Source organism: Protopterus annectens, chromosome 3.part1 (genome assembly GCF_019279795.1).
Source record: "Protopterus annectens isolate FY-2018-M chromosome 3.part1, PAN1.0, whole genome shotgun sequence".
Classification (NCBI taxonomy): Eukaryota; Metazoa; Chordata; order Ceratodontiformes; family Protopteridae; genus Protopterus; species Protopterus annectens.
Genome location: NC_056732.1, coordinates 728114824 through 728136838, shown reverse-complemented (window position 1 = coordinate 728136838; position 22015 = coordinate 728114824). Strand labels below are relative to the sequence as shown.

Here is a 22015-nt window from a genome sequence, read left to right as displayed (position 1 = left end):
TCTCAGTGAGGCCCTTCTGTAGGATGTCCACATCATTTGGGGACTCTGCTACTTCTCCTAGTTTGCAGTCATCTACGAACTTCGTTAGCCAAAGGCCTTGTGTGTCAGCCTGTACTTCAGAGAAGTAGATACCAAACAGGAGAGGTCCCAGGACTGAACCCTGTGGTACTCCACTTGTCACTGGTTTGAAGTCAGATTTGGAGTCTGCAACTTTTATAGTGTGTGTTCTGTCAGTGAGCCAATTGGCAACCCATCTTGTGACGTAGGAATTTATACCTAGTTTGAGTTTAGCTATAATTCCAGAAAGGGGGATGGTGTCAAAAGCCTTGAGGTCAAAATAGGCTGTGTGCACCACTATACCCTAGTCTACGGCTTTGGTGACTGCCTCAAAGAAGTCAGTTTCAGGAGGTATGATCTGCCTTTCACAAACCCGAAATGGGTGGGGTCCAGAGTTTGGAGGTTACCAATGTTACCAATGTCTTTGTTTAGGAGTTCCATGATGATACGTTCCATAGCCTTACAAACCAGGCTCATCAGGCTAATAGGGCAATAGTTCCCGTGATCAGTGGTGGCTCCCACTTTATGGAGTGGGATAACTGCTGCTGTGCGCCATTCAGTGGGCACAAAGCCTGATGTGAGACTATGATTGAACATGGCGCTTAGGTGGGGAGCCAGTTTATTCTGAAGTTCGTATAAATCGCAGCCTGGGATGTTGTCCAGTCCCATGGATGCTGTGTTTTTGGTTTTAGAGAGTGCAGCTTTTACCTGTCTGAATGATCTATTGCAAACAAGAGAAATGGCGGTTCAGTCTTTCTGAAAGGATAAAGGGACTGCCACTGTGGGCAGGGTGAGGGAAGTTCTTCATCTTAGTCAATAAGTCCTATTAGATGGTCCTTTGTTCCCGGGGGCTCCTGACAGTGCTTTATAAATGTCTACTTATCTGCATTTTGCTATGGCTGTTTATTCTACATTTTAAAGAAGGTTGTACAGGAAATAATGAAAACTTGGTAAACTTGAAGAAGGGCTGAACAATCTGAGGGATCCCTTTAATCACCTTCCATCTCTCATCACATTTTAAATCACTGCTGCAGCAGAAGATCCAAAAACTAGTTCTCTATCCAGAGATAGAGGGGGAATTCACAATTTCATTTTTGATATCATCTGTGAGATGTTGAAAGCATAGGCAGCCAAACCTCATAGCAGTTCCAGTGGTAGCAATCCTGAAGGTGGCTACAGCAATCGTATGTACATTTCAAGCAATAAGTAGTCATTTGAGACATAAGAGGAAGCAAATGCCAAAACATTCCTCATACACTCAACTGGCAAGCATAAACTTCAACATATGAGCTTGACAGCTGAGAATTCTAAAAACAAATGTTGCACAAGAATACATTTTCCCTACTGATCAAAACGTTCACAGCCTTCACAGGAGGAGCGACATTAATATTACAGAAATATTTAGCAGCAGCTAGTTTCAAAATACTTTGAGAGACCATGAAACTTCACTGTTTTCTCATGGAAACAATTGATTCATTCTGGAAATATTTTCAGAGAAATAGTCATTCAAAGAGTCTGGCTGAAAATCATACTCTCCCCAGAATCTGAATACAAAATCTGCGGAGCCAACACAATCTTGCCCCTTCACGGCCATTTAGAAGTTCAAGGTCTTGAATCATTTAAAAAAATTAAGAATCTTTTTTCTTTTATCAAAAACAACCATACAAGAAGAGATCCTAGACTAAACCTTCCATCTAAGCCAATAAATTACTCCGGTCACAAATACAGAAATCTACTTTTTTTTTTTTTTTTTTAAAACAGGAATTTCTAAAGAAACGGACCCAGAAATACCAGACCGCTCCAAGAATGGGCACAACTTTCTGGATAGAGAGAAACATTCTCTGCCCCTTCTCCCAGGACCAACAAGAGTCTCTCTCTCTCACTTACCAACTGTGTAGACAAATGCTGTTTAGCAACTTTTTTTTTTTTTGTGACAAAAAGAAGAGAGGAACTAGCAGGTTGTTGAAAGCTGAAAAAGTGCCCAATTTGCAGGGAAGCCACAATCAGTAAAACTTTTTTTGTAATAGTTAACTTTTTGTAATAAAACACTGTAAAAACCACTTTAAAAACTTACTGCAGCATCCAAAAGTGAAAAGTTTCACCATAGAAAAAGTAGTGTAAAATAAATTTTATAAATTTTCACGTTTACAAAAGTAAAAAAAGTAACTCATATTTGTGTAAAATATCATGCGACAGTCAAAAAATGTATCCAATCAAATAAATCGTACGGAAAAAAAAAAAAGTTTTCTGTCATAAGTAAAACAGTAGAAGGTTATTTCCTCCCAAAAGAACTTCTGTTCAATACAGCAAGGTTATCCATTTGCATTGATCCTCAAAAGCCCACAGAGGAATGCTCTGCTTAGTAGCAAGAAAGCTCAGATGGGTTCGGTGCCTAAACCTGACAGTCAGCTCAGCTTAAGCTGTTTGGGCACAGGGAAGGTGCCCTGAAGCTTTGAAAGTTGGCTGGCTTTTAGAGCCTTGGAAAGATATAACCTATATAGCTTACGCTACTACAGCAGTGATCCTTATGAAGAACATACCCCTTCACTTGTACATCAGATGAAACTATTTTGGGAAAGAAAACTTCTTGAATGATGCTCATACAATCCTTTCAACAACTCAAGTTTAGTCACAGAAGCTTCTGGCCTTATAATTTTTCCTTTACATTTTGAGAAAGGAGTGAAGGAAAAAAAGATGGACTGCTTTTATTATAAGTTTTATTCTCTTTTGCAGCAAATGGGAGTTTCACCATACATAGAGAGGTTTGCTTTAAGCAAGTGTCAAAATACTTCAGAGATGCTCTTTATCCCTGCATCTATTACACATTCTAGTCAGATCATGTGTTTCTTCCATTCTTTTTCCTTCTCTGCAGTTTGCCTCTAAATATTCTGTCACAATCATCATCTTTAATGCTTTCATCCACTTCCTCCATGAATGATGCGCCAATCTCAAATTAATATGGTCATCCAAACCATATTTAAGTATGGTTAAACTGCAGCTGAACCAAAACTATTTTTGAAAATCTCCTCTCCTGTCAAAATAAAATGACTGTCCTATCTGAAGATTCTGCACATTTCAAAAAACACTGCTCTTTAAATGCATCCATCCATCCAAACATAAACAATTCTTGTTTCTAATCGCCTCTACAAAAAGCGTGCCTTTTAGTGCCAGACACCAACCAATATTCATTAGCGCTTTTTTTTTTTTTATAGATTCTTGTATCCATTTCATCTTAATAGCTTTCTCTAATTTGTGGGCATCATAAACTGCAGTTAAAATTGCCTGCTCTTGCAATAATGCAAGCTGGCATAAGCCATGGCTTGACCTTTTCACTTAAGTTGTGCTATAAAGAAAAGCCTTGTGTATGCATACATGTTTAACTACATTATGTTTTTTCCTTCACACAGTACCATCATACTTCTTCCTAATTCAACAAGTCATTTAAACATCTACCCCATCACTTACAATTGCTACTCATGAGCATACAGAGTCCTGATTAGGAAGCCAGGTTCTCTCAAAAGCCTGACTGCTTTCACAGGTTTGCCAGGATGTGTAAACTAATACCTCTCTCACATAATGCAAAAATACACATCTGATTTCTGCTTTCTTAACCAATATAAAATGCCTGATGTACAGCTTTCAGCATGAAGACTATTCTCACCAACTGCTAGAACTTTCATGCAATACCAATGAAGATTTATGCCCTTTCCTGGATTTCTTTGGCACCTTGGATTTTTCTAGCCCTCAGTACATCTTTCCCCACTTCCTTCCTCTCTGGATAATATTAATGCAGTAAACATATTTAATTGTATATTATCCCTTCCCAAAAATCTGGGCCTCATACCCCTGCAAAGGGGAAGAGCCTGGGAAAGGATAGTAATTACACAAACTGTGGAAGAATCGAGCATTCTTCATCTACTGCCTTTTTGGTAGGCTGTTTATTGTCTGTGTAATCTACCCAAAAATAGTCATTGTTACTATATGTTGTACACTTTTTATCATCATACCCATTTTTTCACACTCTACACACAAATTTTAAACAATCCCACAAAATTCCTCACTTCTGCATCTAACATACTGAATCACACACCTACTTAAACCCACAAAAATTCTGATGACAATCTTTTACCTCTAGTTCTAATGTCTGCTCAAAACCCACAGATCACAAATTTGTCTACATTTTGTGAATGGCTTTGGCATTGCACTTTTCAAAAGAAATAATCTCACATCTGTTTAATGTATTGCTAGCCTGCATTTGGATTTTATTTGCTCAACTCACATGCAACACAAAATACAGAATCACTCCATGGGACCAAACTATTCTTTTGTGAAGCTTGCCAGTACTGACTGCAATGCATGTTCTGTCTCTAAATTTAAATCATAAATTGTTTTAGTAGTAACTACACCACTGCATGCACTTATGGCATACCTCTCAACCTCTTACTGCAAGAAATATGGACAAAGCCTAAATAACAGGGGGGGCAAAGAACCCAAAATAGGGACAGATTTTAAATATTGCCGTTACAAACTTAGAAGCCGTCTAGAATAACAGGATTTGCATTAGCATTCACTTTGTGAAAGACATGATGTCTGAAATTCAAAGTATGCCATTTAGTGACTTCAGGCCTCAATCATATGCCAGAAAAACACACAGTTTGATGAACATACCAAAAAGATGAAGCAAAAATCTGTACAATCTGCAAAAATCTGGAAATGTGATAGGTATGACTTGTGGTATCTCAACTCCTAATGGATCTATGTGCCTGAACTGAAGCCAGGCAAGGAGTTCTCCTGCTCTATGCAATGGAACAGTAGCAAAAAAACTCCTCATCTAAATTCTGTGTAATGCTCCCTGTCCAGCTTGTCATAATTTGCGATTCTCTTTCACCCACCTCAGCTAATGACTTAGAATGTGCTGATGCACTCAGTAATATTTTTGTCTCTTAATGATACACATAAAGCTCTAATACATCAAGTCAGCAATTCACTCTTTCCTTTAAGTCTTAAAAGTAAAAACTCTGCTGTAATGTTCAATTCACATCTCTACAGAAACTGTCTGTAACCTCACAGTCATAAACAGCCTGAATTTTTCTAAATAATAATCACCACAGAGTTAATCAGCATTACCTATATCAGGTGGTTGCTCCTTGCCTAATCATAACTGTTGAGTAAACACATTCACCCAGTGTGGAAACACACACACACGCACACTCCATGATGTACTCTGCAGCACTCCAGTTTCCCAGCACCATACTACTAGACAGGAAGTGAGTAGTTGGATTTCCACAGTGTCCTAGGCAAACCTTCCCTACTCTATCAATACCATCAAGTCTCCCATGAAAAGAAGCCACAAGCCTAGTGGGACTAGTCCAGTCAAAGCATAAATTACAAAAAAATGGCTTAAGGCTGAGGTTGTTCTTACCCAGTGAACTTATAATTGTCTTTTTTTTTTTCCACAAAAGACTTTTTTGTTTATCCCAGGCAAAATTTCTCATTAAATTTATAGTCTCTGAAAAGGATTAAACCTTCTGAATATGGTCAAGAAGATCGACAGCAGGTCTTCCACATCAGTCAGATTCTACAAGGGAAGCTAAATACCCCATATAGTAATGAACAACTTGGACAAGAATTCACTTATTATTAAGTGGGTTCTTAAAATGTAGTCCAGCAGTCTCCGAATGGTGTTTGGCCCATTATTTGAGACAAAGTTCACTGAATTGAGAAAAATCCTGATGGCAACGGGTGACTTCACCAGTCAGACATGTGACTGCCTATTAAATCTGTGCATACACATGTTCCCAAATTCACCAAAAGCCTGCAATAACACTTAAAGTGCTATGAAATGGGAGCCTGTAGTATGGAAGATATCAGTATAGGGGAGCATCTTGATAGCTACAGTATGCCATCCTACATGGCAAAACAATCACTGTTCCTCCTGTGAATGATAATGCATTTCACTTAATATAATTTAGGATGTTCCTCTTAAGGGAAAGACCATGGAACCTACATCAGCATGAAGGACTGTTGAACTTCCCTCCCTTCACCATATTTGCATTCCTTACCATCACATTTTTAAAGGTGGCTGCTTACCCCCTTTCACAGGAGCTGGCAAGAGCATCTCATTTGAAAAGGACAAGATAGTGGATATTTTCTTTCATCTCCTCTTCCCACTTCAACAGACCCTTTAAGCCACTCTTTGTCCACAGTATCTTTTTTAATGCATGTATGTATTTTTCTTTAGGAAATTCTTCTCCAAACCTGTCCCTTAATTTTAACTGTAAAAACTGAGGGAATTCCATGGAATTTTTATCATAATCAGTGGTTACAATAATAGCATTTTGGATCCATTTGTTTTTACATGCAAACAGACATTTTAGTCTCAGGCTTGCTCAAGTACTATAAATTAAAAATAATTTAATTTCACAACTTTTTGTCATAAATATTTTGCCATATGATTATAATTTTCTAATGATCCTGAAGAAAAAATAAAAATGACCAAAATACTTGTAGTAGTTAACATGTAGGAATGGCAATGTTTCAGACTTGTAGACAAAGACAGCATGGGGCAATTCTAAGTGTATGTAGAGTGGCATATTCCATTTTAAGGCAGAGTAGTACGAGACTGACACTGCTCTTGTGCTGACAGAGGAGGGATATAGATACCACTAGGGAAAAAACACATATGTGACAAGTGATAAATGTGCGATACCCTCTGCAGAGAAATAAAGTACTTTTCAGTACCTAAAGCTACACTGTGGTACAGCATGCATACATTTGTTCAACACAGCATGAACAATTACTATTCTTCAAGGCAGGACATCAGTTTCTCCAATTTCAGCATGAATACTGAAAATAACCAATACCGACTGAAGCTTGATGTTCCAGACACCAATTTTATCAACAGACATTCACTATAACATGGATTAACTTTGCAAACCTGTCCAAGTGCAGCTTTTCCTCATCTAAATATAGTTTTTTTTCTTAATTTTTCTTCAGTTTTACACAAATCACATAAAGACAGACAAAATCTAGCAGGCTGTAAGGTATTGGAGCACACACATTCTCAAGTAGTTGGACAATGGTACATACCAGCCTGGAATTCCTCCGCATATCTTTTAACTGTGCTGTCAAGCTGTCCAGTTCAGTCTGCTGTATTTCTAGATATTCACTAGGAAAGCAAAATGGAACACAATATAAAAACAAAATGGCACATGTATTATACATAATTTCCAAAATATAATTTTAACAGAAATACTGCTACAAAAATAATTTCAAAAAGACTGAACGTTGCAGAAGCTGTTATTCTATTTTAGAAATGAAGCAAAAACATTAACATTTAAGAAAAACTGATTTATTGCCAGAATACTTTGTTTTTAACAGTTCTCCAAACTCAGTCACAGAGGTACATTATGACCATTTCTTTTTAATGACTTTTCCAGTGTATAATGTGTGATGCTGCCAATGAACAGAAGCAGAATCTAGAACACTTTCTATCATAAATATGCTGAGAGGGTAAACTTCATTACACATACCAGACTATTATACATAATGAAAGGTATTAAGATTTTGAATGAATGTCTACAATGCGTCGCAACCCAACTCTACCACTTTGCAAGCCTTTTGGCGGAGCAGGCACTAAGAATGGAGGTCAGGGTCAATGCAGATCAACAGTGTATGGCACTGTACACCAGTCTCTCCATCCTAATATATAATACATAATCCATAAATCATTAATTAACTCATTTCATGTATGCCATGTATCATACCTGCATTGAAGGGTTGTGGGTAGTTTGTGGCCTGGGAAAGGAGCAGGATCCAGGTAGATCAGGAACTGGCAGGAATGAAAAATAAAGAGGTGGACAAGGTAACCAGATAAGCTATGCAGGGGGGGGGGGCTTTACTTATAAACCCCAGAAAACATGCCAAGGTAACACACCTTCCAATTTCTGCCCCCTGTGCCAGGCTGGAAGGCTGGGACCACTGAATCACTGACAATTCTAGATGACAGGAATACATAGGAATAGTCTTTCTGACAGGCTTGGAGAAGGATAGATACATTAATGAGTCCGGACAGGCCATAAAGGAGAAGACAAAAAAAATAGACTGCCGACAAGTAGGGAAAGTGTGATAAAAGAAAGGATATGAATCACTGATATGTGTGTGGGGGGATACAACTACAGGACTTCGTTAATGGATGAGGGGAATCAGACATGGGAATCTTAGATCAAACAGCTAAACAAGATGCACAATAAGAACTCTTGTCACAGACTCTGGAAATGTGTATGGCAGAGCATCCTGAACGCCACTATTTAGAGAAAGAGGGGAGAGGGCTGGCTGCACCAAGCACTCACAGGCTAGATATGTGGAATGGCAATTGGGAACTAAATGACTGATGGGAAGAGGAAAGGGGAGACAAGCAGGATGCAGTGACTGGCTACTAGAGTGATACAGAATGTTGCCTATCAAAAGGAGTGGTGGAGGATGACCACGGGCCAAGAAAGAAAGGATGAAACATTGTAGGCTGGCAGGCTGGGAACTGGGCCCTGTCTGCTGCTCAAATCATGGAAGGGAACAACTCAAATTCCCACCAGAATAGGACAGATGGTAGCCACCACATGACTGATACAGAAGTCATTGCCAACTGGATTTTCGCACTGACACATTATTAATAGACTGAACTCGGTTGCTGAATTTTTTTTTTGTTGATGGCGAATTCTCTGGGATTTCTAGTGTACTCTGCCAGTCCCTCTACCCATAATGGAGGTGTTTGTGTAAGGATAGCTTAACATGGATGCTGACAGTGCTGCAGCTCCAGATCCCCAGTGTCTGGACAAGACTCATTATGTTGCAAAGTGCAACTCCAACTTCTTTTCTTATGCCCTGCTGCAGATCACCCCACTTCCTCTAGTCAGAGAGAAATCATGTTTGTGAATGAAGTTTTAAGTGTGTGCCATTAGTGCTACAACTCTGCAAATTCATTCATTCAGTCACAAACTGGATTCAAAAAATTCAGTCATACTAAAACTCAGAAAAGCTGAATGAATAAAATTTGAGGAGTTTTAGCTATAGTACAACTCAGGGAAGATTAAAGAATTTGCTAAAATGTAGTTGCACAGCATGTTTATAAAACTTCATTCATTTAGCTTTTCCTAATGTTTTAAATAGGCGCCCAGTCACTGAAGACCTACTCTGGTAAACTGTGGAGTTTGTCAGTAAGAAAATGACATTCGTGAAACCCACTGGAGGAAGTGTCATTTAATAAAGTGTTCCATAGGTGTAGCTAAAAACAAAATAAAACAAGAAAAAAACACAAAACAGATTAATTGCAATGCAATATAACTGGCCCGTAGGTGGAGACATAGCAACTCTAAGAGGAGCAATATTTCCATAAAAAAGGAATGGAAAATAAAACATTTGGCTCTCAGGACGACGCAAGTGGAGGTCTGTTTATGGTTGCCACCTTTCGTTGTGGCAAAAACCAGACCAAAGCCATACCCCTTGCACCATCAGTTTTGTGACATCAGTCGATGGGAAATGCCCTCTTTTTCCATTCCCGATGCCTTTTTCTGCGGATTTACTTTTTTTTTTTTTTTCATAAAAGCATAGCATAGTAACTCTACCAAATTAACAAACTCAGAGTTTCTTTTTTTGAAACAGAATACCAGAGTTTGTACAGTGTTCCCCAGACTACCGGACAATCACTTTGATTACTGGATAGTCTGGAAAAAAATGGTTAGGTGGCAACCCTAGGTCTGTTCTAAGAAAGTCACAGAGGAAGGAAACTTGTATCCAGAAAGAACCTGCTCAAGAGCTTTGGACATGTAGAAATTTGCTATCCAGACAATGGCCTGTTCAGGACAGGAATTCCACAGATTTAAAAGAGGAAGACTGAGATGACCCAGCCCAGAGTAGTGTTGCAGCACCAGGGAGAGCCCAAGAAGCCTGAAGGAAGACAGCCTGAAGCAAAGCTAGAGACACAGGAAAGGAAGGCATGTATACTTTGCTTAAATGGGATTAATGAGAACTATGAGTTAAGGAACTTCATTGAAAAAGAAGTTATGTCCTTACCATAACGTTCCATGTGGAGTGTTCATCTCGCCTTGGTTATTACACATGGGTTCGGAGCCGATCCTCAGCGCCGTGTCGGCCGACTGCAAGCTCTGCATCGAGAAGAAGCTCGAGGGCATCTAATACCCACAATCCCCCTCTGCCTTTACCTCAGATCTAGTTTGCAAGCAAACCAGACACAAAGCACGCACACATGCCACCTATATACATAAAAGGACATATATACAAACATACCAAGAGTATGATAGTAACAGTAATACTGCAACAGCAGAAGGAGAATACTCCAGACCAGGCACCAAATCGAACGTTCTTCCTAAGGGTGGGAGTGTAATAACCAAGGCGAGATGAACATTCCACATGGAACGTTATGGTAAGGACATAACTTCTTTATGTGAGAGTGTTCAATCTCGCCTTTGTTCTTACACATGGGTAGCGCCTAGCTCCATGATCCTGAGGAACTCAAGGGAGAACGTTCTTGAGCACAGTGGAACCAAAGGTTGCCCTATCCCTAGAAACCCTGTCCACTTTGTAATGAGAGATAAATGTATGTGGTTTAGCCCAAGTAGCAGCCGCACAAATAGTGTCTAAAGGAAAGCGAGCAGCGTGAGCCAAAGATGTAGACACTGATCTGGTAGAATGTCCTCTGGGTTTTGCTGATAATGTTTGGTCAGAGGCTTCATAAACATATGTGATACAGTCAGTTAGCCATTTAGAAAGAGTTCGTTTAACTGCAAGACCCTTTCTGCTGTCAGCAAAAGCTATAAATAGTTGATCAGATTTCCTGTGATCTTTTGTTCTATCCAAATAAAATCTGAGTTGTCTATGGACGTCCAGTTTGTGCAGCATATACTCCAATTTATTAGAGTGGTTTTAAAGAAGGTGGGTAATTCAATGGACTGATTAATATTACTAGAAGAACAAACTTTGGGAAGAAAGGATGGATTAGTGCGTAGGGATACTCTGTCAGAATGAAATATTAAATAAGGATGTTTGACTGAAAGGGCCTGAAGCTCAGACACTGCCTAGCAGATGTAATGGCCACTAGAAATAATGTTTTCCATGACAAAAATTTCAATGTGCAACTTGAAGCTGGTTCAAAGGGTGGCAACATCAAATTAGAGAGCAACAAGTTTAAATTCCACGGTGATGTCGGACTTCTAACTGGTGGTCTGATATGAAAAGAACCTTTTAAAAAGGCTTTACAAAGTCTGTGAGCCATAATAGGCGCACCACATTCTTCTACATGATAGTTAGAAATGGCAGCTAACTGTACTCTTAAAGTAGCCGGGGAAGCTCCTTCATGAAATAATTCAGTCAAGAATTCTAAAACCTTGTTTAACGGAGCTGTAACAGGGTCCAAATGATGTGACTCCGCCCAGAAGACAAACGCTTCCACTTACTGGTGTAAGTCTTTGTAGTGGAAACTTTATGAGAAGCTACTAAAATATCTTGAACTGCCGATGTAAGGGAACTGACCTGGCTAAGAAGCGGAGCAGCCAAGCTGCTAGATGGAGAGATTCTAGAGATGGGTGAGGAACTCCTGACGAGTGAATCAGTAGATCTGGCTCTGGGTCCAGCATCCAAGGTCCCCGAATGCAGTGATGCAATAGAAAGGGGAACCAAATTTGACGAGGCCAGAACGGGCAATGAGAATAATAGTCCTCTGAAGGTTGTTGGCTTTCTGTAGAAACTTTGCAATCAGGGGAAATGGAGGAAAAGCATATAGGAGACCGGGGCCAATCGTGCACCAGCGCGTCCCTGGGGACTTCCTGAGGGGTAATAGGGCAAAGTAGCTCCTGCATTTGGCGTTCATTGGAGACGTAAACAGATCGCAGGTAGGCTGGCCCCATTTGCGAAAAATCCTTCTCGCAACTGACTGTTTGAGGGACCACTCGTGAGGCAATAGTATTGTTCTGCTCAGCCTGTCGGCTATGACGTTGGATGACCCCGGGATGTGCGTTGCGATCAGAAAGTGACCGTGGACTCTGCCCATTGCCAAATTCTCATGGCCTCTCTGCATAGTTGGTAAGACCTGGTTCCCCCTTGCTTGTTTATGTACCAGACTACGGACATGTTGTCTGTCTGAACTGCAATGGTCCCTGGAGGAAGAAGGGGAGCAAAGTGTTGCAACGCCAAAACACTGCCCTCAACTCCAGAACATTGATGTGCAGATTGTACCCAGATTGGTCCATTCGCTTGGACTGTCTGTCCCTGAAAGATGCCCCCACCCTATCAGGGAAGCGTCCGTGGTTATTGTCGCTGACGGTGTGGGTAGCACAAATGGTCTTCCGCTGGATAGGTTGCAAGTCTGTAACCACCACATTAGGTGTGATTTGCATGTTTTCGTATCAATATTTCGTGAGTCAGTGGAAGTTGTTGGAATGACCATTGTGCAAACAGAAGCCATTGTAACACTCTCATGTGCAGTCTTCCCAATGGTATCGCAATGAGGGAAGCTGCCATGAGACCCAAAACTTTCAGAACAATTTTTGCTGGGGACTTTTTGGACGACAGCAGAAGGGAAATGTTGAATTGAAGTGCTACTATTCTTTCTATAGGAAGTTTTAGAACTAGCTGACGCGTATCTAATTCCGCTCCTATGAATAAAATATGCTGTGATGGCTGTAGCAATGATTTTTCGAAATTTACTGAAATGCCAAGGTGTGTACAAAGTTGTAGGGTGTAATCCCTGGCTTGTATCAGTTGACGCCTGGTGGTGGCAGACAGGAGCCAGTCGTCCAGATACGGAAACACCTGGAATCCTAGGCTCAGATGAGACGCTACCACTGCCATGCATTTGGTGAAGACCCTGGGGCTGTGGTCAGACCAAAGGGCAGGGCTCAAACTGATAGTGACTGGCTCCCAGCCGGAAGCAATGATCCCTGGACGCCCTGGCCATTTTGATGTGGTAGTATGCGTCCTTCAGATCTATTGAGCACATCCAGTCGCCCTTCTGTAAGAATGGAAGGATCGATTGAAGCGTGACCATTCGGAACTTTTCCTTCTTGACAAAGGTGTTGAGATGGCTTAGGTCCAGAATCGGCCTCCAGTCCCCTGTCTTCTTTGGAACTAAAAAGAACCTTGGGTAAGTTCCGAATCCTATTTGGTCCGCTAGGACTGGTTGATGACTCTTTTTCTAGCAGCTTTGAAATTTCTGTAGCTGCTGGCTCTCGTGGATGGGGTGGTACATCTGGGAGTTTTCTTTGGAAATGGGGTGGATAGAAATGGGATTTTGTAACCTCTGGTAACAACGCTTTTACCCAATTGTCTGAAGAAAGGTCTTGCCAGGCCTGAGGGTATAAAGCTAAGCGACCCCCGACTGCCTCCAGAGAGCAGGACAGTCGGGCCTCCTCTCAGGAGTGCTGAAAAGGTTTGCCAGGGAGGTTATCCCTGTCACCTTGGTTTTGCGGACCCCTCTGCCGCCAGGGCGGCGTCTTCCACCTCTGCCCCCTCTGCCTCTAGAGGGGCATCACCCTGTGTGTTCGGGAAAGATCCTTGGGGTTTTCTGAGCCACATTTTCCCAGCACGTTGGCCTTTGGGGCACGGTCTGGGGGTGGAAAATGGACTCCGACAGCAGACAGAGTCTTTCCCTCCTGTTCACACCGGTAAGGGTCTCCTTTACTTTAGGGCCAAAAGTGTGGCTCCATCAAATGGGGCGTTAGTAAAGGAAGACTTGAAGGCTTCCAGAACGAACATAAGCATCCAGGATTGCCTAAGAGCAATCGCTGAAGCCGCTGCCCTACTCGATCCTTCGCTGCATAGGATATCAGCCTCATGGACGAAGTTTACAATGGACGAAGGGTGTTGAGATGCGCTGTAACTTTCTCTGAGACAGCGGCATCTGTAGTACCCTGAGGGTATCTCCCAACTCTTTGACTAGATCCCTCTGTAAACGTGTAAAATGAGTCAAATAGTTCAGGAACGATAGAGAAAGCCGCTGAACTGAAAATGCGCTTCCCGTATCTGTCCATGGTCCTAGAGTCTTTGTTAGGCGGATGGACAGATGAGGAAGACTCCGACATCTCCTTTTTCGGGCCACCACCATGGCATCTACTGGAATTCCTTTGGTGAGGTAAGGTTTGTCCTGTGGTGCCGTGATGAACTTATTTGGCTTCCTAGGAACTGGTTCCACCGTGTCAGGAGTCTCCCACGCCTTCGAGCAATTAATTCCATTAACTCATCAAAGGGCGGAGTGACCCAGGAGGAGGAAGGGCGGCACCAAATGCCTTAAGCAAAACTGACTCATCCTCAGAAGGGGAGGGCTTGCCAGTCACCTCTCTGTTTTAGGATCTCCAAGATGTCAGAAAAGAGACATCCTCTGAAGGTGACTTAGGGGACCCTTCTGACTCATCTAAGTCAGTATCAGATGTCAAGGATTCTTGTGGAGAATCCAAGTGTCTCCTCTTACACAGTCTTTTCCTAGGGACTTCGTGGGGAGCATCCCAAGAAGCCTCAGAGGAAGAGGGGCACCTCCAGGGGTGGCTGAGACACTGGTGCCCGACGCTTGGACGTACGTGGGTGCAGAGGAGGATAACGGTCCTTTGTGGGGAGGAGAAGCTGTACCTGCTGATGTGGTTGTCTGGGTAGACAACACCTTCCTCATGAGGTCGAAGGCCCCGGGTCCCGAGTCGAGGTATCTCAAGAAATGGGAAGAATCCCGAAACAGGAGCAAGGCACCGACCCAGAGGACGGAACAGAGTCGATCCGCGCGAGGCCCCGAGGGAGCGCCTGAACGAAACATCGGTCCGACTCGGTCCCGGAACCAAGGGAGGATCTTCGCCCAGAGACTCCAGTACCGGATCGGATGGAGTCGAGGTGAACGGTGCCGACCGAGAAAAAGCGGTTCTGGCACCGAGGGCTCCACAATCATCAGTTCAGCTTCTTCCGGCTCAGACTGGACAGGTCTCGGAGGAGGAACAGATGGAGATAGTGGCAGGCCTTCAAGTCTCGACATCAACTGAGAGGAGACCGAGATAAGCTTAGATAGGGCCGTGCTCCATCAGTTTCTGCACCACACGGTCCACATCGGTGTCGGAAAGGGGCCTAGAAGAACGAGTGAAGGGATCGAAGACGGGCCGACCTCAGCAGAGTCGGTGGAGGGAGCTCAGTCACGTTCCAAGACTCGAGGCTTGCTTGAAACTGCCAACAGTTGAACACTCGGCCAAGTCTGTGGAACCGGTGATCTAACTAGACCAAGAGCTTGGAGCCGATGACTTTGGCTCCGACGCCTTCAAGACTTGGATGCCTGGTCTGAAGCATCCAGAGCCTCCTGGAAAGAGGGTTTCAACAATCCTCTGTCCATCAGTTTCCTGCGCCTATCTGTCATGACCCTCCCACTAAAAGAGTGACAAATAGAGCAGTCCTCTTGTAAGTGGAGAGGGCCAAGACAGTAGACACAGGAACTGTGGTTGTCTGTGACCGACATCTTTTGGCCACACTGACAACGTTTGAAGCCAGATTTTATTTTCTCAGACATAATGACAAGAGAAAGAGACAGTCCAGTAAAAGTCAATTCCAGTAAAAATGTCAAATCCGGTAATAGAAAGTCCGATTGTCAATTGCTTAAGAAAGCAAGACTACAACAAATTCTTAGTCAAAAGTGATCCAAGTAGGGGTGGTAGGCCCCGAAAAACTCTATACCCTTTAGTTAAACTAGGTTAAACTAATCTAAGGTACCGAGAATTCTAAATCCACTCACACACCTTACTCTAACTTTAATTGACTAGATTTAAAGAAGTTTTTTGAAAAATTTAAACAGAATAGATAAATTCTTATCTGTAAAAAGCCTAGCCTCCAGCGATGCGTATGCAGCAGCGGCAAACTAGATCTGAGGTAAAGGCAGAGGGGGATTGTGGGTATTAGATGCCCTCGAGCTTCTTCTCGATGCAGAGCTTGCAGTCAGCCGACACGGAGCCGAGGATCGGCTCCGAACCCACGTGTAAGAACAAAGGCGAGATTGAACACTCTCACATCTTAAGTTATGTCATTTATACTAGAGTTCATAGGTGTTTACTAGTCTAACAACCTACCATGCATCCAAAATATCTCATAGTTTCTGGTATCCTTGACAAGTGTAAGCAGGGGCCTGAGAAATGAACCATTTACCAGCTGCCTGTGCCCATAAGAGGCATAGGTGCTAAGTAAGGGATGAGTTTCCTGTTCCACATCCAATTGTCCAAGTTGAACTTGAATTGGGCTAGGGAGAAACTCTGCTTCACATGGATAGGGAGCCTGGTCCAGCGAAGGGGTAGTCTCTGGGATACATCTCTCCAGCAGGTCCTATTTATATCAAAGGCAATGTACAAGTCTTTAGAATGGTAATTCTGGAGCAGTTTGTTTTCCAAATATACAGGAGATCCATCAGAGTGTGGTCTGATAATGCCTTGTATGCCAGGCATACATCTCCCCTCAACAGCCTGCAGGAGACAGAATACAGGCATGTAGCCCTCTAAGTGAGGAACCTCTGTGGATGTTCCAGTTGTTGGTTATGCCTGCTTAGGTACATAACAAAGGGGTTATTAAATGATAGGTCTGATGAATGCTGACTACAGTGGAACAATGGCCTCCTTGGATCTAGATGCCATACCTTTGTTAGTTGCACAACATATAATGATTTCCTCACTACTGTGGGCAGATGATGGTCAAAAGCTAGATTGCCGTTTATGTGCCTCCCCAAGTCCCTGACTGCTGGGTCAACTCTTAGGGGTGTGTTGTCAATATAACAGTTACCAGGGGTGGATGACTTCCCAAAGGATACCATTATGCATTTCTTGGCATTTAGTTTTAGTTTTAGTCCATGGCTCTGACTCCACTTCTTTGTATGTGTCAGCTCTTCCTACAGATGATTTGTGTTAGTGGGTGAGAATTGTTAAATATCTTAAAGCATTTCAAAGAATTAAGATTTTATACTAAAGTGACAAGTTTGCTTCAGTAAAGGCATAATTTTATAAGTGCGGTCTTCGAGTGTTCTGTAAAAGTGAAAAACTGAAAGTAAATGTGGAGGACTGTAGTAATAAAACAGTGAAACTGTGTGCCATTTGAGTGAAAGCCTGATGTGTATCATGAAGGTGCCTCAAGGTACTACAGTGATGGAGAATGCAGAAAAAATTTGATTCTGTGCTACCATTCTTTCAAGCTGAGGTGAATTGAAACTGCAGGGCCTACATTGGGGGGGGGGTCTGCTTATAGAAGTGCCATAATGCTAAACCTTTAATGAATGTAGCAGACACATCCAGAGAGAAACAAATACTTCTAGTGTTAACAGTATCTGTATTCAGATTTTTCGCACTTTGGTAAGAAAGGTATACATATGCCACAGAGGATTTTTTTATTATTTCATTTACTTAACATGATGCTTGAAGCAAAACAATACATAAAATGTCAGTGTTGAAATTTACCCCTGCAATATCTGAAACTACCAAAAGGAATCACAAAGTTGCATGGGGGTGAAGGGGAGCAACCTTTCCAAAAAAGAACTGATGAATGAAATTCTAACAGGTTGCTTACCAGCAATAAATATAGCAAGCTTTTGAGAGAAATGCATTAGTAAAAAGTTATTGGGCTCAAATTACTGCAGCTGGGTATATGCACATATTTGCAATACTTTCTTACAGTGCACAAGTAGCCCGCTTAAAGAAACTGAAGCAATTAATCATTGTAAAGCTAACTGTATGGCAGCACATTTACATATACCCAAACAAATTTTTGAAACCTTGCTAATGGTAGTTGCAGTACTACAAATAAGGTATCAGTGCTGGCATTCATAAAACCAAACAGAAAACAAAGCTGGTTGTACTGGAAATTGCAGTGACAAGTAAAGTGAGAAAATACTGCTGTTATTCTTATGAGGGAGAGCAGCAGCTTTATGCTACTCCTTGTACAGTTAAGAAGGGTGAGAAGTACAGACAAGGGAAAAATGTTGGTGCTTTCATTTCTAATATGCTTTCATAGCAGAATGCAAATTCACTGTGTCCTTCAGCATGCATTAGTTTGCTTGCTTCCTGTCCAATATTAGCAAGTGCTAACATGGTTAGAAAAGTATAAAATTTTTCTAAGAACATCATTCTATCATGGAATTCAGAAACTGTGCCTAAAATTAATGCTGTAGTGTTCATTTCTAATTGGTCATTGGCAGTTTTACAACAGTTAAAATAATGTTGCTTTTAATGAAAATAGGTATAGAGACTGTTTACTGCGGTGGTGGTGCTGCAGTAGCGGTCACCTCACAGTTAGACGTTGCACGTTCGATTCTCAGTTAGAGCATTTTCTGTGTGTCGACATGCGTGAATGGGCGTTCCTTCGTTGAAGGTTGTGCGTTAGGCCCGGCAAACCAGCACGTAAAAATCTACTGCCAATCATTAGCGGACCGGAGTTCCGCTGTGGCGACCCCTAACCGGGAAAAGCCGAAAGACAGGTATAGAGACCGTTTCTTGCAACTCAAGGAGAGAGGATCTTGATTTCTTAGTTTCCTGTGTATGTGTTTTTCTGTGCATTAAAGGAGATTATTTTCTGCTGAACTTTGTTGTGTGAATGTTATTTGGTACCTTAACAGTGGTGCTGTGACTCAGATTTCTGACCCATTTGTGTTACTGCTGCATTACAAGTTGGCACTGGGCCCTAAAGAGAGAAGTTTTGCCAAGCAAGCTTCTGCTGTGATTCTATGAAATTTTAAATCTCAGTGGAGTCTAAAGTCTCTGAAGGTAAGCTTTACTAAAACTTTCTTTACGGGTTTTAATTGCATGCAAGTGGTAACTTGCATGAAGGAGGTAACTGGATGTCTGTGTGATCACTTCTAATTACATGCTTAAGGTATAATTAAGTACAAGCAGGGTATTAATATATACAAGGACAGAGTGTCATTGTTCCAGGGCCCATGATGCCCTCACAGAAGGACTTGGAAAAGGCCTTCAAAAGTGAGAGTGGATTCTAATAAAAATAAATAAATAAATAAATAAATAAATAAAGGATCCCTTCATTGGGAATGAAAGTGATCTTAATTATAGTTGCATATCTGTTTGGTATGAGAGTGGGTTTTTATGATGCAAGCCAGTACAAGTAGCTTTATGAAGCCGGAGCCTTCGGGCAGGTACATGTTTAACAAGTATGGTAGAGACAGGTGTAATTATTTGGTAAAATGGTCTGAGCTCAGAAGAAATGATAGTGCATTACAGTTTCCAGGAAAAGGTTCTTTTTGATAAACATTCTTTTTATAAAATTTAAAAAAAAAAAGTGAAACAAAAGGGTAAAAAGGTACCAACTTCTTGTTGGTCAACTTTTAAAGAGTGTCAAGAAGAAAATAAAATTAAGGAAAAGGAATCTGTAGTTGTTGCTTAAAATACAACTCAGCTAGGATGAAGTCACAGCCACAGGTAGCTAATAGAACACTGAACTCTTTACAAAAATATGAAGACAAAGTTCCATTCCTGGTGTAAGATGATACATATCAAGACAGTTAGAGAAGTTATCACTCACACAGCCGGAATCATCAGATAACTTGGCCTCCTTTACTTTCCACACCTTCTCCACCTTAAGACTCACCAGCATCTCAAGAGCCTATAGTAACGGACATAAAACAACTGGAATGGAGATCTTTAGAAAAGGATAGGAACAAACTACATAGGAAAAATGGGAATTGTGGAACAATGCATAAAGGGGATGAATGAATGGTTTAAAAGAAGGCAGGTCTTAAGGTCTATATAACGTTTGACTGAAAATGATTGGGTAGATAAGTGACGTATAATAATGTTTGCAACTGGAAGTGTGTCAGCATGGTTTTTGATGTAAAATGTGTGCAACTAGGATTGTGCAAGTGTGGTTTGTTTTCAATTATATAAATGTATGATTGCTTATGTCATAAATGATGGTTCAATAAAGACATTTGTTTAAAAAAGGGGCAGGAATTGAATCATTTATGTAATGTTGCTTAGGTTATATGATATATAGCAATATATGTGAAGTATGTTTATTAATGCTAATTTGTAAATAAAGTTTTGATTACTTTTGTATAAATGTAAATTTGTGAGTTTTGCAGAGACTACCACTTACCCAGATGCAGCCCAAGTTGCTTCCAGTCTCCTCTCTGGGTCGGGTTATAACACTAGATTTTGCCAACATTGACCTGTCAGACCCTCAGACCAAATGTTAATGTATATAGGTAATAAAGGAAAACTGTATTACCATATAAATTCAAGGGGGAAGCTAAAACAATCTCTTGACAGAAGTCGGTCAGCTAAAACCAGCACTTTAGGTAAAATTAAGCACACAACTACTCAATTAATAGTTACTGACTGGGAGGAGTATCACTGGGTACACCTGCTAACCAACTTGCAGGAGAAGAGACCGATTCGGACTCTTCTACTGATTCTAATATGCCTTCTACACAGATGCACCCTTTGGGAGAAGTCCCAAATCTTGCAACACCTAGAGACAGCAAGGCTGAACCCTACTGTAAGATTGGTACAGCCATGGACTACAGTGGATTTCTAAACCATTACAGTTTCTCTCCCTCCAATTCAAACACATGCATCAAAATATGCAAAAATGTTAGAAGGGCATGTACAATTGCAAAACCCTTCTATCAAAGACCTCAGAGACATATTAAAAGCCCCCACACCTCAAAATAATTTAGGTAAATATGCAAAATTTAATTTAGGTGATAAAATACACAGATAATGGCTTTCTGGCCACTAGAAATAATGTTTTAAAAGCCATTACTGCAATATGCCCCACTGCCTCTAAGTGGGCAAGAATAAATGCTACGGTGCAAAGGGACAATGAATCTATTGATGCGTACTTGCAACATAAGATAGATGCATTTGAAGCTTTCTCTGGACACCCAGAGCATACACAGGATGCAGCAGTCAGCGAGTTGGCAGCAACTTCTGCAGAGGGCTTGTTGCCACCTATACATGAACAAATTAAAAAGGTTTGTTTGAATTGGCCAAGTTTAGATATTCATGAAATTGTAAATCAGGCACAATATGTAGTATACAATATCCTCAGATCTTAACCGCCTGTGAACATCTTCACTGCTCTAACTTCCACCAGCCCTCAAAACAAACCTCCCTTCCTGCTCCATCAACCATCCTGAAACACATAAACATAACATGCACAACCAACCATTTCCTCCCACTGTATCAATAGAGCCACCCATATTTCCTACAAACACTACCAAGTCAAGAGAGCACATAACTTACTGAATCTTACTCTTACTTACAGATTACACCTTCACCTCCTAAAAGATGGTGACATTCATCCTAACCCTGGCCCTAACACCCCTACCTACACAATCAGTCCTTCTGCTTCCATACACAACCACAACCTCCTATCTCCCTCTTATTAGGTCACTTAAACATACGTAGTATTAACAATAAAATAACTCGCCTTCATGCCCAACTTGAGGTACACAACTTGACATTCTATGTTTAACTGAGACATGGCTAAAACCATCTACCCAGGACTACGAAATCACTCCTCCAGGATATAGTATTTTAAGAATTGATCGCCCTAACAAGAAGGGAGGAGGCGTGGCCTTAATATATAAAACAGGGCTACAACTTACATTACTAGACACTTGTCCTCCAGCTAATACCAATTCTGAAATTATTTTCACCAAGCTACAACTAAATACTTGCAAGTCCATCTATATTTTATGCTCATATCTTCCTCCAGGTAATATCGACTCCCTTGCAAACATCCTCAGCTGGCTGTCCACCAACTATCCTCAAGAAACCATTGTCCTAGACTACTTTAATATTGACTGGAATACCTGTAATAATGATAACCCTCCTAACCACATAAACCTTCATAGCTTCTCTCAAATTGTCACCTTACTCACTCGAATCCATAAACCCACCAACAAAGAATCAATCCTTGATTAGATCCTTATAAA

At 41.3% G+C, this 22015-nt stretch overlaps 1 protein-coding gene across 5 annotated transcripts in view; it reads right to left on the bottom strand.

The window, feature by feature from the left end:
* RIPOR2 (RHO family interacting cell polarization regulator 2) overlaps nucleotides 1-22015 on the bottom strand; it is a 3249967-nt gene that overhangs the window by 1725643 nt on the left and 1502309 nt on the right. For all 5 annotated transcript variants that reach the window (XM_044067082.1, XM_044067086.1, XM_044067083.1 and 2 more), the window contains one exon: nucleotides 7147-7225. In XM_044067082.1, the coding sequence (XP_043923017.1) occupies nucleotides 7147-7225 (79 nt within the window). The remainder of the gene's footprint in view (nucleotides 1-7146; nucleotides 7226-22015) is intronic.